This window comes from Taudactylus pleione, unplaced genomic scaffold, assembly GCF_031769625.1.
Source record: "Taudactylus pleione unplaced genomic scaffold, aTauple2 ptg000086l, whole genome shotgun sequence".
In the NCBI taxonomy this organism is placed as follows: domain Eukaryota; kingdom Metazoa; phylum Chordata; class Amphibia; order Anura; family Myobatrachidae; genus Taudactylus; species Taudactylus pleione.
The window spans coordinates 5,255,935-5,274,747 of record NW_028284488.1 but is presented as its reverse complement, the minus strand read 5'-3'; the positions used below and the strand labels follow the sequence as shown (position 1 = coordinate 5,274,747).

The following is an 18,813-nucleotide window of genomic DNA, read 5'->3' as shown; positions in this document are numbered from 1 at the left end:
CGCTCGCATCATACGTCATCTCCACTATTTATTAGATTAATCGAGTACATCGAAAGGCGTATGAACTGCTCGCTATTCTTGTGGTAGCATTTTCCTACCGCAATCATGCGAGCAGTTCAGGCTAAAAGACAAGCAAGTGACGTGGCCGATGACGCTGCTTTGTTAATTATGCACTCCCATTAAACGCCCGTTTTGACCATTTGGCACGCCTGCGTTCAGATCTCCACTCCCCGTTTTCAAGCACCTTCCCCTGTTACCACCCACAAATGCCTCATCCTGTCACTCAAATTAGCAGGCATTCGCTATTTTGCGAGCACACGATTTCCGACCGCACTGACTGGTTGGCGCATGCGCATTACAACCCATACTCATGCGCAGATGTGCGAACATCGCTTGGAGCGAATGAGCGGCCGCTTACGAGAGGCTCTGAATCAGGCCCTCTGACCCCAGCCTTGAGTCTTCTTGCTGTGCTGTTGACGGAGGTTACTAATGCTGATGCCGGTATCTGGGCCCAGAGCGCGTGCGTATATAACAACTGTACCTTGGGTCTGTATAATTTATTTGCGCTAATTGTCTTTAGATCACAGCGTGTAACCATCTGTTTTTATATTGAATAATAACTTTTTGTGCTTTGGAACCACATTCAAAGTCTGAAAGCATTTATTTACTGTGCGACTCATTATGCTAAATAGCGACAACTTTAGAAGGTATAGGCAGGATTTTAGAAGGTATAGACAGGATTGCATAGAGGTTTTAATTAGGTATCTATATATCCATCCTTCACTTTTAATACAAATTGAAAAAGGTATATTAATACTATATAGTTTCACATTTACTTTCATAACATAAAATTGTGACACATTGTATGTGGATGAAACAAACCTCTTTATTTGAAATACAAGGTGTAAAGCAAAATGCAGTTTTTATATGCAAGTGTGTTGCCAATGAACTGCACCCTCACCATTGTAAAAGTTAATGTACTTTTCCCTAACCTCTGTGACACGTCCTGAGTCCACCATGGGGATTCGAGAACTGGAGACAGAGGGCCACAGTTCAGTGGTCAGCATGTTTTCCGGCAGTTCCCAAACTGAGGTTAGTACTGGTCTTGTGGGAGTGTTTTTCCAACGCAAGAAATTATGTAGGGCACAGCATGCCATCACTACCCACTCTATTTTCTCTATTCCTACATTTATTGGAGTGTAGAAAATGCCGAACCTACTACACATGATCCCAAAAGCATTCTCGACTGTGCACCTAGCCCTTGATAGATGATAGTTAAAGATTCTTTTTTCCAAGTTTTCGAACTATGAATTTTTGATTCAGTCCAGATAGTGTTGAGTGGAGGTGTAGACACCTGGTTTTCGTGCTTGTCCAGTTCCCCAGCTTGTTATTCCCACCACTGAGAAGACTTTAGAGCTTGGTTGTTTGCACATTAATGGTCCTCCGCTGTCACCCTACATGGAAAATGAAATATAATAATCAATAGAAATACTTGGTAACTTTGGACCTGGCTCAGATATGTCTGCAATGCCAATTACTTAAGCAGCCCAACTGCATATATGTCTTAGGGCCTGATTCCGAGATTTACGCTAATGCAATCGCAACGGCATTTTCTCACGAATCGCAGATGCTAAAATATTCTAATGATGACATGTAACAGTGTAAACATCGGTACCATCAATGCACATCAGGCAGCCATGACAAAAAAAGAGAGTAAAAGTAAAAGAGTACAAAGAATTCTCCTGGAGGTTGAAAATAACTGACATTAGCAGAAGGGAATGGTCCAAGACTCCTCTGAGTAAAAACAAAACATAATCAATCATTAAGAGCAGGACTTGGGATACCAGAGGACAGTCAATGCTATAACATGTGTGATGGGAGAAGGAAAAACAGAATTAACCACTTAACTGACGAATTTTTTTTCCAAAAACTGCTCCGAAATCGTCGGTTTTTTTTATGATTGAATTAGGTCAAGAACATCTTTTAAAAACTATTTCAACTAATTTTTATTTTTTAAACACCATATACCATAAAAATTTTAATTTTTATGGTATACTGTAGTTCTGGTCATTGACAGCTGTACCATCGACGGCCGATTGGTTCAGCCATCGATAGAAACAATCGATTGTTTGACATCGGTTGGGGGGGCTCCACACACAGACTATATACATATAAATATATATATATATATATATATATATGCGCGCACATATATATATATATATATATATATACTGTATATACACAGTATATGTATATATCCATGTGTATAGATCACACGTGTGTGTGTATATATATATATTGTGATAGGATCACTGGTAAAGTGGTCTGTGGCAGGGACATTTATCCCAGATTCCTGTCCTATGTGTTTAAAATCCCCAGGAGAAAGTCTGCAGTGTAGCAGGCTTGAGTTTCGGCTTTTTGAAAAGCCGGTTTGGGACCTGGGGGTTGTGGGTGAGAGGAGAGGGAGGGCTCCACCCACGGCCACTCCAGGTTTTGGTTCTCGCAGCCTGGTATCAGGCTTGTTAGTTTTCCACCTGAGAGTGGCCAATATAAGCCTAGTGTGTTGAGGGCTAATTGTCTCACCTGGGAGAGCAGACAGGGAGTTTGCTCAGAGACACTTGGAAAACCTATCTGTAAGTACTGTGCTGTGCTTTGGTGCTGGCGAGGGCATTAGGCCCTGCCAGGTTCTGGTAGTGAGGGAACTACCTGTGAAGTTAGTGCCCCGACAGGGCTAGGATTTATGTTTATGTTTTCTTTATATTTCTGACATTGTACAATAAAGACTGGCGCCGACCAGCTTGTACTTGCATCCAGACTGGTGTGCTGCTTCCCTGCTGCTGTGTGTGTGTGTAAGGAAGGAGTCCTCTACCCAGGAGAGGGACCCCCTAACCTAACTGTGTCACAATATATATACACACATTTTATATATATATATACACACACATATATATATATATATATATATATATATATATATATATACACACATATATAGTCTATGTATGTTTATATATATATATATATATATATATACACAGTATATATACATATATATATATATACATATATATATATATATACACATATAGGGGTTTGCTGTTTATACATGGGGTGGGGCTTGCAAAAATGAGGGGGAGAGGAGGGGTTGGCTCTTTGGCCAGCGGCTGCTCCCTCTACTGTTTGCAGTCGCTGGGGAGCCGCTAACAGGCGTTGGGACAGGGAGGGGGCAGAGAAAAGGTCAGCGCTGAAAGCGCTGCCTTCTATTTGCCTGGCGGCTGCTCTGTCTAGTTTGCAGCCGCCGGGCTGCTGCTAGCGGGGGTGGAGAGAGAGAAGGACAGCGCTGATAGCGCTTTCCTTCTCTGCCCGGCGGCTGCTCTGCTCTGCCATCAGCCGCCGGGCTGCTGCTAGCTCCGGAGGAGGGAGAGAAGGACAGCGCTATCAGCGCTGCCTTCTCTGCCCTGTCAGCAGCCGCCGGGCTGCTGCTAGCTCCGGAGGAGCTCTGCCTTCTCAGCGCTGCCTTCTCTGACCTGTCAGCGGCTGTCCTCCGGAGAGAGGGAGAGAAGGACAGTGCTGCCTTCTCTGCCCTGTCAGCAGCCGCAAGGCTGCTGTCGGGGTGGGTGTGCCGGCGCTGGGCTGTCCGATCACTGCTAGAAGTGATCGGCCGGCCCACGGGGAGGGACAGTGTGCAGAGGGACCGGACCAGGAGGTCCCTCTGTGATTGGCGGCTGCTAGAAACTTATTTTCCAGCATCCGCCCACAGAGCTTTCCTGACTGGTCGTATCAGATACGACCATGTCAGGGAAAGCCCAGTCTGGTATGGTCGTATCTGATACGACCATGCCCAGGGGCGCCGAGAGGGGGGGTAGCGGGTACAGATTACCAGGGCCCGGGCTTCCTGAGGGCCCGGCGGGGGCCCGGGTCCGGCGCCGCCCCCCCTCCCTCAGAGCAGCCCAGCACACAGCGTGTGCTGAGCTGCAGTGGAGACTGCTCGTGGCTGCTGAGCAGCAGCCACAGCAGTCTCCTATGCCTGTGGGGGGGAGCGATCACACTGATCGCGCCCCCCCTGGCCTTGAGCAGGGAAGGGGGTGTGGCCACGCCTCCCGTGATTAGGCCACACCCCCTATTACCCAGGCCACCGCGGCTCTCAGCGGGCCTGACCATGCCAGGCAAGTGGTTAACAATGTCAGTGTCTGAGTCAACTAATCCTATTTTTGTAACCTCAAGGGAAAATCTAGAGGGCCTAACCACAAAAACCTGATCCTCCTCCTTCCAAGGCCACTACATTTAGACATCTGGGTTTTGGGTCTTTTTTTGAAGTACAAAAGGCTAGATTTACAATTCAAAAATCAAAGTGGAGGTGTTATTCATAGCAACCAAAAAGTTTTTAGCTATCATTTCCCTAGTGCAGTTAAGACAATGATAGACTGACACTGATTTCTTTCTATGTACAACACCACCACTTGGTTATTTTAAAAGCTTTTGGAAATCTACCCCCAAATGTCAGATCTGAAAGACAGCATTAGATGTCATGTGCTGGCTATTCGCCCTGGCATGATACATTCTGCTATACAGAATGCTAAACTTTATACGTATTAACTGTTATTAACCACAATGGAGGACACATTGTACATTTTTAGTGCTATTCAAGTGACTTGTATTGCATAAGCGCAACCTGATGACAAAATTTGTAACTAGTATTTTTAGCAATTAAATGAGTAGCGCATCCTCTGAAGTACCTGTTATCCAAATTTATCTTCATCACAAACCCTAGAGCTGCTAAAGTAGGGAAACCAATCTTGCCCCACATTAATTGTACATAATTATTACCTGGCAGCTGTCAATGCCTCCACGCTCATACCCTCCACATATGTTGTGTATTCCTACTGTACCGTTGTACCATGTGCGGCTATTGCAGACTTTGTTAGGGATCATCATAACTTGAGCCTCCTGTAGGATATCAGCTGCTTTATTGGCTGCAAAAGAAAATAATCTAAGTAACTTCCTATGTTTGCAATCTAGTGGTATAAAACATTGTGATCGGAATAGTTATATTGAATAACTTTTGAATACTGTGGTTTTAACTTAACTTTATCATTAAAGGACCAATACCCCTAAAATGAAAGTTATCTGATAAAAGAGCTACTCCAATATCATCGCCATTCACCAACATTTCCTGCATATTATGCCACCATTGCCCGGATATATAATCTGGTGGTTCAGGATGTAATTACTTGATGACATGTCCCACAGTATCTGCTTTCAGCCAAGAACATACAGTATGAGAAAGTGTACAATATCCTATAATGCCTCATATCTGGGCCTACTGACGGTAATGTTGGCACACAGCAAGTGCTTTCAAATAAGGGCATAAGCATATAAAACTGAAGCCAACAAAATGATAGGCTACAAGATGATCCATATCTGTTCTTACAAAGGTGTTTCGGAGCCCTTGTCCATGCATGTGTTTTTTTATACATTTGGGAGGTAAATAATTTAAGGAAAAGAATCATTGGGTTTAAAACCCAATATTTGGTAAATATGCCCCAATATCTTAAAATATGTATTTGCAGTTTTGAGGAGTCACAAGGAATTTCTTATATTTCAGGAGCTCTATCCATGAAAACCTAAATTCTCTGCAGTTGAGGAACTTGCCTGGTCATTTCTATTCACATGTGTTAAGGATTTCGATTTGTGATTAATGCAACATTTCATTGCTGTATGTGAACTTTTGTTTTATTTTCAAGCACTGGGAAAATATCAAAAGCAAAACATCTCAAGGTGCTATGTTATTATTATATATGGCTTCAAGTGGATGTAGTGGCGATGTTTGCAGAATTGAGCGATTTATTTTTGTACTGAGCATGTGCCAGAGTCACACTATGCACACGCCAACTTGGATTACCAACAGCAATCACAGGGATGATTTAGATGCAGAGTGATTGACAGTCAGTGACCATTTGTGGGAGGTAAGGGAGGGGGGATGTGAGTCAAAGTCATGTTGCAGCCATTGCATGGGCATGTCTCAGTCTAGGACTGCGTCTGTGTACTAGGGGTGAGCGGGTTCGGATTTTTGAAATCCGAACCCCCTCGAGCCCCCCGATCAGAGTCGAGTACGAGTCAGGCTCGAGTTTTCCCGACTGACTCGGATCTGAAATTGAGGCAAAACGTCATCATCCCGCCGTCCGGATCTCGCGGGTTTTGGATTCTATAAAAGGTCCCCACGTCGCCGCCATTTCTCACTCCGGCTGTGGACAGCGAAGAGGGAGGGTGGGAGTTGGGGCTGGCTGGGCTGGGCTGGGTTGTGCTGCTGTTGTCAATAGGGGCTGTGTTCACACCTCCAAAGTCCATAGGGGCTGGCTAGACTGTGTTGTGCTGCTGTTGTCCATAGGGGCTGGCTGGGCTGTGTTGTGCTGCTGTTTTCCATAGGGGCTGGCTGGGCTGTGTTGTGCAGTCAGTTGTCCATAGGGGCTGGCTGGCTGGGCTGTGTTGTGCAGTCAGTTGTCCATAGAGGCTGGCTGGGCTGTGTTGTGCAGTCAGTTGTCCATATGGGGCTGTGTCCACTCCAAAGTCTATAGAGGCTGGCTGGGCTGTGTTGTGCAGTATCCCATAAAGGCTGTAGTCCTAAAGGGGTGCTGTAGTGTTGTCCAGGGGATGATCTGCCCTTCAGGGGTGCTCCCCCCCAAGTGCAAAAAAAACAATTATTATTGTTTGTGAATTGTGTGCGCTGTAGCCGCACGTGCATCAACAAAGTAGCAGCGCCAAGCGTGCGTCTGTGTCATAAATCTGTTAAAGGGTGGTGTAACCCCCATAGTGCACTCCAAAAAAATAAAAAATTATTATTTTCTGTGTTTGTGAAATGTGTGCACTGTAGCCGCATGTGCATCAACAAAGTAGCATCGCCAAGCATGCATCTGTGTCATAAATATGTTAAAGGGTGGTGTAACCCCCAAAGTGCACTCCAAAAAAAAAAAAATCTTTTTTTTTTAATTGTGTGCGTAGTAGCCGCACGTGCATCAACAAAGTAACAGCGCCAAGCGTGCATCTTGTGGGAGTGTGTTTCCAACGCAAGAAATTATGTAGGGCACAGCATGCCATCACTACCCACTCTATTTTCTCTATTCCTACATTTATTGGAGTGTAGAAAATGCCGAACCTACTACACATGATCCCAAAAGCATTCTCGACTGTGCACCTAGCCCTTGATAGATGATAGCTAAAGATTCTTTTTTCCAGGTTTTCGAACTATGAATTTTTGATTCAGTCCAGATAGTGTTGAGTGGAGGTGTAGACACCTGGTTTTCGTGCTTGTCCAGTTCCCCAGCTTGTTATTCCCACCACTGAGAAGACTTTAGTGCTTGGTTGTTTGCACAGTAATGGTCCTCCGCTGTCACCCTACATGGAAAATGAAATATAATAATCAATAGAAATACTTGGTAACTTTGGACCTGGCTCAGATATGTCTGCAATGCCGATTACTTAAGCAGCCCAACTGCATATATGTCTTAGGGCCTGATTCCGTGATTTACGCTAATGCAATCACAACGGCATTCTCTCACGAATCGCAGATGCTAAAATATTCTAGTGATGACATGTAACAGTGTAAACATCGGTACCATCAATGCACATCAGGCAGTCATGCAGCTTTTAAGTCAAGTCTGACCAGCCGCAAACACTGCAGCTCTCCTGATACGCAGAGAGTTCTCATGCTGTGAAGAAGATGGCAATGGCTAATTGAAATGGTGTTTAAATGGTTCGACATGTTTGTATTTTTCTAATCACCCCCCTGTTACCACCCCCAAATGCTGACTACCTGTCACTCACTTTTAGAATGGTTCCTTTGTATGAGAGTAATCGCAATGCAATAGCTGTGTATGCACAGTGCGGCTTTCGCATATGTGCATTTGCAAACAATCGCTCATTCTGCGAAAATACCGGCTTTGCGTAAAGCAGGCCATTAGCCACAATGCGCTGGTGCGACTATTTAATTGGGATCAAATGTGACTACGGTTGTAGTGAGTGCTTATTCGCAAGTGATTGACAGACTGAGGCTGCTTTGTGGGAAGTAACAGGGAGTAGCTGCAAAAGCGCGGGTATGTCATGACTATTTTCAGGGCGTGTATCTGCCTACATCTGCGATCCCGTATGCAGAAAATATGGCGACAGCATCTCAGTACCCGCAGCCATTCTGTACGACCATAGGATTACTCAGATGGTTGATTATTGAAGGATCTGTGATAACCGCTGCATGTTTGTGCTCAAATCTGCAAAGCCACAGGCGGGCGTCTCAATACATTTCCCAGTGGCTGCATCAGCATATTTTCGGACACAGCAGCTGTGTATGGGATTAATGTACATATCTGAATCAGGCCCTTTGTAAATTACCCTTGTTGTAACAAACTCAAATTTATCCCCAGGAAAGGACCCAAGAGTAATCATCATTGCCAACAGAGCCGGCAAAGAGACATCCAAAGCCAACAAGAACAATAACATGGAATCAGCATATTTGCAATTTTCGCCTTTAGACCCGAGACTGACAGTCCGTGCATTGAGGTGTAAGACATGATAGCACAAGCAAGTGGCTTGATGGCAATGCAAACAGGACGGGGGAAAGAGGGCAACCCAATTTAGTGCCCCGGCCAAGCGGAGAAGAGGAAGTAAGATACCGTATTGTAACAGGAGTGACAAAAATGGAGTTTTCAAGCCATTTTGATGTTCAGTGCTCTCATTTGGTTTTGCAACATATACAGATTGTGACAGTCCAATATATGTCAATATGTTTTAGAATGCTAACTAGTAAGCGATTACAAATGTATTGTTATGAGACAATATATACTTAAGCCTGTGTCAACATAGTTTTACCTTCAACTATACACCATAAATGTACTCAATTTCTAAGACAACAGTGCCCCCTACTGTCTCAATCTACTTGTGTGTATTGCAAAAGATGACCTTTATACCTTTTAAAATGCCTATTCAGGTGTTTTCCCCTCAGCATCTAGCCTATATTAGCTGTACTGTGTCAGTGTGAAAGCAGCCTTATTCCTGGAACCACACTGACTGCAGAAGTGCCGGGAGATCCCGTTTGAATATAATCCAGTCTCTAGATGCTGAGAGAAAGGCTCCTGGATTTTGCTGATGTGATTGCTGTATCTACTGAATGAATCGACAATTGTAGCTAAGTATATTAAATGTACACTTTTATATTCATTTTGTTTGTTTAAGTATAATTTCTTGGAATCCACCCATCTGGGATCTTTTAGATTGAACCCACTTGTAACATTTGGCGAGCCAGGTAGGAGATTCCGTTTGGACCCCCAGAAAAGTACTGTATACTGTATTGTGTAACAAAATGTTTAAGCGATTATTCAGTAAGAAAAAGAGGGCAAGTTTTCTTTCATGGCTGACTAGATCCGGACCCTGGGCTGACATGATGGAAACTGCCTGTAAATACATGTAACCAATCAGAACTGTAACACCTTTAGTTAGATTTAACAAGGGAGGTGCAAACGGATAAAAAATCCTCTGTCTCTTAATTGAATGAGGGAGGAGTGACCTGATCAGTCACAGAGTGTATACTGTACACCACAGTATATCTGTATGTTGTCTGTTTACTATCTTTGTGTTTGTGTAACTGAAACAAACAAGAATAATGCATTTTAAAATTCTTAAGAAATTTTGTAACATTGTAAAACAGAAATTAGAAGTCCAGCTGGCTGAGTTCCAAAGAAAGCATAATGTTGGTTTTTCACTGCCTGAGAGTAAAAATAGCGAAATTTTGCGTAGACCCATATATGTTGGGAAGAGAGGAGGGAGCATAAAACCTATGCTGAACAATGCAGTGATAAGAAAGCCTGTCTCACAGATAGAGAGAGTAGGCTTGAATTCACATTGTCCCATGAATTCCCAAGGGAGGGGCAGTGAGGGGTTTCATTACTTAGCAGCTACTGAGGGAGAGAGATCAGATGCAGCTGCCTTTGAGAAAGAAAGTTGTCAGGTACAAACTTTGAATGTATCTGAAGATTCTTGTGAAATTGCAGATATTGATAATCACACATTGTTAGAACAAGAGTTTCATTCTGAATTGAATGGCAACAAATGTGTGAATGAAGTAATAGAAACTGAGGTTTCTGACAAAATTACATTGGTTTGTGGCACTGCTGAGGTGAAAGATAGTACACCTGAATTACTACATACTGCCCCTGTGTGTGGTGAACTGAACAAGAACCAGGAAGTGTCTGAATGCCCATTAGAAAAGGTTGGGCTAAGTGATGATGGGGGAGTGGTTATGATGCCCAGTGATGATTGGGATTTACCCAGAGGGTGGAAAATGGGCAGGAATGCAGTCAAAGAACATTCCCCTGAAACAGAGAACTACCCCCATGATGATGATGATTATCAGAGAGTTACTGTGAAGTTTCACAATAAAGAAAATGCATGCTCAGCAAATGATGTTTATGAGTTATCAGCTATTGATGAGACAGTAGTGGTGGGAAACACACTGATACTGATAACCAGTGAGCCATCACATATGGCAATGCACAACAGCTTTGCACCCACAACATACAAACTGAGTGGGGAAATGAAAATGTTGTTTGATAACAGAGAGCAACAGAGAAAAATTTGGGATATAAACACTGTGTTTTGTATTGCAGAAATGCTGATTGTGAATGGTAAGAAAGATCAGACCCCAGTGTATTCCCTGATAAGACCTTATCAGTCAATTGTTTTAAATCAGCTTACAGATGCACAGTCACCAACAGCAGTTACCAGAGCTGACATGTCGATTGCTGAGGAGTTTAAAGCAGATGAATGGATTGTGCATAACAGAGGCATGCAAGATCAGACTTTGATACATGGACGATGGTACTTACAGGAAAGAATTTGCATGAAGCAACAAGGCCCTTACATTGTACCAGTTATTTCACAGCCTACTGCTGGGCGTGTCAAGTTTAAGTAATTGTTGCCAACGTTACCAGGACTAGATTATAGTGCTGCCTGCACTGATACAGAACTTTTATGGACTGTTGCTGTAGCAATGAAGCCATCTTTGCAGACTGTCAGGCAGACACGTGAAGAAAAGGAATTATTCCTGCTGCAAATAGGTGTGAGACCAGTACTGGTGGCAGAGTTGTATGCCAAATTAAAGGAACACCAGCTGCAACTTGTGTGGTGCACAGATGGATCAGCCACACTGAGAATGAAAGGACATTTCTGCACAGAGAGCTGGACTGTGTTGCAAGGCTTCACCACTTGGATGCCGACATGGAAGCAGGACTGGCAAGTCCACAGCAAAGTTATCTGGGGTGGCACTGCCCTGTGCTTTCGTAGGCCTGTGTCCGTGGGCCATCTCAATGCCCACACTGGACTAGATGGCAAAACAGTTACGGATGTACTGGTTCAAGGCAATACAGTGGCGCTTACCCCTGGAGAGCGAAGAGAACTGTACAATCTGGGTGAAATGGCTCATGTGCAGGGTGGAGAAATGGCTCATGTGCAGTGTGGAGAAATGGCTCATGTGTGCAGAGGAGAGAAGACACGCATACCTGGGCCCAGAGAAAATAAATTCCCATGACACAGTTGCTGGCAAGAAACATTGTGGAGAAATGCAAAACTGATCAGCTGTGGAACTACAAGCAAAAGCGAACCAAAGACATGGGCTCTATACACAGAGGAGAAAGAGCAGGACAGGTGTGGCAGATAGCTTTTATTGACCCTGTGCCCACTGGACGTGGGGGAGTCAATTCTGCTGCACTGCGATGGACACCTACTACCTTATGGTGATTGTCGCTCAGCCTCTGTACATGCTAATACATATGCCCATAGTCTGAATGGTGAAATTCATCGCAGACGCAGCACTGATTGTGCAAAGACTTGTGAAACTATGAAGCTTGATGTCACATTAAAGCAAAGCCTTCTTTCCAACCATGGACAGAGACAATGCAGAAAACTGTCATGTTTGACAACAAACAATTGAGAAGCTTTAAACAAACACAGCATAGAGTACACTGGAGGGTCATTTGTATTTAATTACTATCCACAAACAGCAGAGTGTGAATGTGTGAATATTATGTTTAAGAGAACTGTACATTTCTATGTTACATATAGATTAGATATTATAGTAGGAAATATATATCTGTTTATTACAGTATAGCAGCTAATTAAAGAAAATGTTTATTTCTGTTTATTTAGTTAAGATTAAGTAAGGGTTAAGGTGTAGATTTTGTTGTTAAACAAATACACTGAGACAGTTAAGTTGAAAAAGTATATCTATAGGACTGATGTATTATATTGTATTAGATATTGAGACTCAACCTGTTTTCCTTTCTTTTTCAGGATATGTTATCAAGAAAAATGACATCCCTCATGTTTATTCCGGGATTTTGATACAGAAGCTTTCTTGTGATATTACTGTATATCAGAGACTATATTACAGTGCCAAGGACAACAGTGAAAGACTGTTAAATTGTATGGATTCATCCACAGTGCAAGGGTGGGGAGATACGGACTTGAAATCCATTGGAATGTGGTGTGATTCTCACACAGGACAATTACCATCGAGGACTCAACATGTTTTATACATGTTTGTTTACATGATAATGTGTATTACCTTAGTACATTATGAGATCAAAGGGTGGTTCATGGGAATTGTACATTTAATAGGATATTTTTTAATTATTATTTTAGCAATATATTTGGTGATCAAATGTGGTATATGGTTATTAGGAAAATTTTGTTCTAGTGTAGAAAATGTTAAATCATATCCTGTTAAGATGATATCTAATACAGGAGAAATTTGGAAGGTATATGGTGCAATATCACCTGAGAGCAAGGGTGGAGTGTAACAGGAGTGACAAAAATTGAGTTTTCAAGCCATTTTGATGTTCAGTGCTCTCAGTCGGTTTTGCAACATATACAGATTGTGACAGTCCAATATATGTCAATATGTTTTAGAATGCTAACTAGTAAGCGATTACAAATGTATTGTTATGAGACAATATATACTTAAGCCTGTGTCAACATAGTTTTACCTTCAACTATACACCATAAATGTACTCAATTTCTAAGACAACAGTGCCCCCTACTGTCTCAATCTACTTGTGTGTATTGCAAAAGATGACCTTTATACCTTTTAAAATGCCTATTCAGGTGTTTTCCCCTCAGCATCTAGCCTATATTAGCTGTACTGTGTCAGTGTGAAAGCAGCCTTATTCCTGGAACCACACTGACTGCAGAAGTGCCGGGAGATCCCGTTTGAATATAATCCAGTCTCTAGATGCTGAGAGAAAGGCTCCTGGATTTTGCTGATGTGATTGCTGTATCTACTGAATGAATCGACAATTGTAGCTAAGTATATTAAATGTACACTTTTATATTCATTTTGTTTGTTTAAGTATCATTTCTGGGAATCCATCCATCTGGGATCTTTTAGATTGAACCCACTTGTAACACGTATACACAGGCCCGCTGCACTGGACAATCAACAAGCAGCTAAAGCCACCTCACAAACCCCAGACTAGCACCAAAATAGGAACTTCCAATAAAAATGGCCACCCCACCAAATTAAATGAGTCGGCCTTGTCCAGGGACAAGATCACTGCATCAATGTCGTCCAAATGACGAATCTGTAAGCGCACAAACATCTAAGATTAATAGCAGTTGACTTACTAGTCATAAATCCCATTTGGTCAGGGTGAATCAATTCTAGAATAACTCTACTAATTAAAATAGCCAACATTTTGGACAAAATCTTGGAATATGTTGATAGGAGGGAAATGGGACGATAAGAATACGGGAGAGTAGAGTAATATATTGTCTTCAACATAGAGGAAGGAAGAGATTGGGACACATATAAAGCATTAAAGTTATCTAGAAACTTAGGGGAAGATGACAGCAAATACTGTCACTGTGCCAGAGCCTTTGCTCTCCAGTGCGCATGCACCTTCCGGAGGAGGAGGGACCCACTTGTGGAGCAAGGTAAGATGCCTAGTTGAGGGGAGCGTCCGCTGTTCAAATGAAGGGGTCCGTTGCACACGGGCCAATGTATGAGTGTGCAGCAAAAATCAATCTGCGTTTGGACATGTCTAGTAAATATAATCATCCCATTTTATATGGACTGCAAGCCACTCAACGCAATCAGCTGCTAAGCGACAGGGAATAAACTTTTCCTCTAACAGATGACATGTACCTTCCAGCTCAGCCTCTTTTTTTCTACCAAACAATTCAGCTTCAATTGGGCCACTCTAGAAAACAGGGTACCTGGAAAAAAAGCTTTAATGGCATCCCAGACCACAGGGGGGGAGACAAAGGTAGCATTTTCCATGTAATAACTCTCCCCAACTGCAAGAAGTACAGAAGCTGTCCCCAACCATGACAAAAAAAAAGTAAAAGAGTACAAAGAATTCTCCTGGAGGTTGAAAATAACTGACATTAGCAGAAGGGAATGGTCCAAGACTCCTCTGGGTAAAAACAAAACATAATCAATCATTAAGAGCAGGACTTGGGATACCAGAGGACAGTCAATGCTATAACATGTGTGATGGGAGAAGGAAAAACAGAATTAACCACTTAACTGACGAATTTTTTTTCCAAAAACCGCTCCGAAATTGTCGTTTTTTTTTATGATTGAATTAGGTCAAGAACATCTTTTTAAAACTATTTCAACTAATTTTTTTTTTTAAACACCATGTAAATTTTTATGGTATACTGTAGTTCTGGTCATTGACAGCTGTACCATCGACGGCCGATTGGTTCAGCCATCGATAGAAACAATCGATTGTTTGACATCAGTTGGGGGGGCTCCACACAGACTATATACATATAAATATATATATATATATATATGTGCGCACATATATATATACTGTATATACACAGTATATGTATATATCCATGTGTATAGATCACACATGTGTGTATATATATATATATATATACACACATTTTATATATAAATATACATACACACACACATATATATATACACACATATATAGTGTATGTATGCTTATATATATATATATATATATATATATATACACAGTATATATATATATACATATATATATACACATATAGGGGTTTGCTGTTTATACATGGGGTGGGGCTTGCAAAAATGAGGGGGAGAGGAGGGGTTGGCTCTTTGGCCAGCGGCTGCTCCCTCTACTGTTTGCAGTCGCTGGAGAGCCGCTAACAGGGCGTTGGGACAGGGAGGGGGCAGAGAAAAGGTCAGCGCTGAAAGCGCTACCTTCTATTTGCCCGGCGGCTGCTCTGTCTAGTTTGCAGCCGCCGGGCAGCTGCTAGCGGGGGTGGAGAGAGAGAGAAGGACAGCGCTGATAGCGCTGTCCTTCTCTGCCCGGCGGCTGCTCTGCCATCAGCCGCCGGGCTGCTGCTAGCTCCGGAGGTGGGAGAGGAGGACAGCGCTATCAGCGCTGCCTTCTCTGCCCTGTCAGCAGCCGCCGGGCTGCTGCTAGCTCCGGAGGAGGGAGAGAAGGACAACGCTATCAGCGCTGCCTTCTCTGGCCTCTCAGCAGCCGCCCGGAAACCTATTTTCCAGCAGCCGCCCACAGAGCTTTCCTGACTGGTCGTATCAGATACGACCATGTCAGGGAAAGCCCAGTCAGGTATGGTCGTATCTGATACGACCATGCCCAGGGGCGCCGAGAGGGGGGGTGAGCGGGTACAGATTACTGGGGCCCGGGCTTCCTGAGGGGCCCGGTGGGGGCCCGGGTCCGGCGCCGCCCCCCCCTCCCTCAGAGCAGCCCAGCACACAGCGTGTGCTGAGCTGCAGTGGAAGGCTGCTGAGCAGCAGCCACAGCAGTCTCCTATGCCTGTGGGGGGGAGCGATCACACTGATGGCGCCCCCCCTGGCTTTGAGCAGAGCTGAGGGGGCCCAGAGCGCCCCCCTCCCCAGCGGGAAGGGGGTGTGGCCACACCTCCCATGATTAGGCCACGCCCCGTATTACCCGGGACCATGCCAGGCAAGTGGTTAACAATGGATATTTCAGTGTCTGAGTCAACTAATCCTATTTTTGTAACCTCAAGGGAAAATCTAGAGGGCCTAACCACAAAAACCTGATCCTCCTCCTTCCAAGGCCACTACATTTAGACATCTGGGTTTTGGGTCTTTTTTTGAAGTACAAAAGGCTAGATTTACAATTCAAAAATCAAAGTGGAGGTGTTATTCATAGCAACCAAAAAGTTTTTAGCTATCATTTCCCTAGTGCAGTTAAGACAATGATAGACTGACACTGATTTCTTTCTATGTACAACACCACCACTTGGTTATTTTAAAAGCTTTTGGAAATCTACCCCCAAATGTCAGATCTGAAAGACAGCATTAGATGTCATGTGCTGGCTATTCGCCCTGGCATGATACATTCTGCTATACAGAATGCTAAACTTTATACGTATTAACTGTTATTAACCACAATGGAGGACACATTGTACATTTTTAGTGCTATTCAAGTGACTTGTATTGCATAAGCGCAACCTGATGACAAAATTTGTAACTAGTATTTTTAGCAATTAAATGAGTAGCGCATCCTCTGAAGTACCTGTTATCCAAATTTATCTTCATCACAAACCCTAGAGCTGCTAAAGTAGGGAAACCAATCTTGCCCCACATTAATTGTACATAATTATTACCTGGCAGCTGTCAATGCCTCCACGCTCATACCCTCCACATATGTTGTGTATTCCTACTGTACCGTTGTACCATGTGCGGCTATTGCAGACTTTATTAGGGATCATCATAACTTGAGCCTCCTGTAGGATATCAGCTGCTTTATTGGCTGCAAAAGAAAATAATCTAAGTAACTTCCTATGTTTATAATCTAGTGGTATAAAACATTGTGATCGGAATAGTTATATTGAATAACTTTTGAATACTGTGGTTTTAACTTAACTTTATCATTAAAGGACCAATACCCCTAAAATGAAAGTTATCTGATAAAAGAGCTACTGCAATATCATCCCCATTTACCGGCATTTCCTGCATATTATGCCACCATTGCCCGGATATATAATCTGGTGGTTCAGGATGTAATTACTTGATGACATGTCTCACAGTATCTGCTTTCAGCCAAGAACATACAGTATGAGAAAGTGTACAATATCCTATAATGCCTCATATCTGGGCCTACTGACGGTAATGTTGGCACACAGCAAGTGCTTTCAAATAAGGGCATAAGCATATAAAACTGAAGCCAACAAAATGATAGACCACAAGATGATCCATATCTGTTCTTACAAAGGTGTTTCGGAGCCCTTGTCCATGCATCTGTTTTTTAATACATTTGGGAGGTAAATAATTTAAGGAAAAGAATCATTGGGTTTAAAACCCAATATTTGGTAAATATGCCCCAATATCTTAAAATATGTATTTGCAGTTTTGAGGAGTCACAAGGAATTTCTTATATTTCAGGAGCTCTATCCATGAAAACCTAAATTCTCTGCAGTTGAGGAACTTGCCTGGTCATTTATATTCACATGTGTTAAGGATTTCGATTTGTGATTAATGCAACATTTCATTGCTGTATGTGAACTTTTGTTTTATTTTCAAGCACTGGGATAATATCAAAAGCAAAACATCTCAAGGTGCTATGTTATTATTATATATGGCTTCAAGTGGATGTAGTGGCGATGTTTGCAGAATTGAGCGATTTATTTTTGTACTGAGCATGTGCCAGAGTCACACTATGCACACGCCAACTTGGATTACCAACAGCAATCACAGGGATGATTTAGATGCAGAGTGATTGACAGTCAGTGACCATTTGTGGGAGGTAAGGGAGGGGGGATGTGAGTCAAAGTCATGTTGCAGCCGTTGCATGGGCATGTCTCAGTCTAGGACTGCGTCTGTGTACTAGGGGTGAGCGGGTTCGGATTTCTGAAATCCGAACCCCCTCGAGCCCCCCCGATCCGAGTCGAGTACGAGTCAGGCTCGAGTTTTCCCGCCTGACTCGGATCTGAAATTGAGGCAAAACGTCATCATCCCGCCTTCCGGATCTCGCAGGTTTTGGATTCTATAAAAGATCCCCACGTCACCGCCATTTCTCACTCCGGCTGTGGACAGGCAAGAGGGAGGGTGGGAGTTAGGGCTGGCTGGGCTGGGTTGTGTTGTGCTGCTGCTGTCAATAGGGGCTGTGTTCACACCTCCAAAGTCCATAGGGGCTGGCTAGACTGTGTTGTGCTGCTGTTGTCCATAGGGGCTGGCTGGGCTGTGTTGTGCTGCTGTTGTCCATAGAGGCTGGCTGGGCTGTGTTGAGCAGTCAGTTGTCCATAGGGGCTGGCTGGCTGGGCTGTGTTGTGCAGTCAGTTGTCCATAGGGGCTGGCTGGGCTGTGTTGTGCAATCAGTTGTCCATATGGGGCTGTACTCCTAAAGGGGTGCTGTAGTGTTGTCCAGGGGATGATCTGCCCATCAGGGGTGCTCCCCCCCAAGTGCAAAAAAACAATTATTATTATTGTTTGTGAATTGTGTGCGCTGTAGCCGCACGTGCATCAACAAAGTAGCAGCGCCAAGCATGCGTCTGTGTCATAAATCTGTTAAAGGGTGGTGTAACCCCCATAGTGCACTCCAAAAAAATAAAAAATAATTATTTCCTGTGTTTGTGAAATGTGTGCACTGTAGCCGCATGTGCATCAACAAAGTAGCAGTGCCAAGCGTGCATCTGTGTCATAAATATGTTAAAGGGTGGTGTAACCCCAAAGAGCACTCCAAAAAATATATATATATATATTTTCAGTTTTTTTTAATTGTGTGCGCAGTAGCCGCACGTGCATCAACAAAGTAACAGCGCCAAGCGTGCGTC

At 43.3% G+C, this 18,813-nt stretch overlaps 1 protein-coding gene and 1 pseudogene across 1 annotated transcript; one reads left to right on the top strand and one right to left on the bottom strand.

Annotated features, from left to right (window-relative positions):
- Window positions 1–18,813, top strand: part of LOC148529130 (transmembrane protein 209-like) — a 438,870-nt pseudogene that overhangs the window by 369,308 nt on the left and 50,749 nt on the right.
- Window positions 1,278–16,690, bottom strand: LOC148529132 (acrosin-like). Its single transcript, XM_088468686.1, has 4 exons — window positions 16,648–16,690; window positions 7,296–7,395; window positions 4,831–4,976; window positions 1,278–1,454 (listed from the first exon to the last, which is right to left on the bottom strand). The coding sequence occupies exons 3-4, from the start codon at window positions 4,936–4,938 to the stop codon at window positions 1,320–1,322; spliced, it is 243 nt and encodes an 80-aa protein (XP_088324812.1). The 5' UTR covers window positions 4,939–4,976; window positions 7,296–7,395; window positions 16,648–16,690; the 3' UTR covers window positions 1,278–1,319.

What these genes read in the sequence shown, in the direction of transcription:
- LOC148529132 (XM_088468686.1), bottom strand. Translation starts at nt 4,938, where the DNA reads ATGATGATCCCTAACAAAGTCTGCAATAGCCGCACATGGTACAACGGT. An exon ending in GAGGCATTGACAGCTGCCAG is followed by an intron (nt 1,455 to 4,830) that starts GTAATAATTATG and finishes TTTTCCATGTAG; the next exon opens with GGTGACAGCGGAGGACCATT.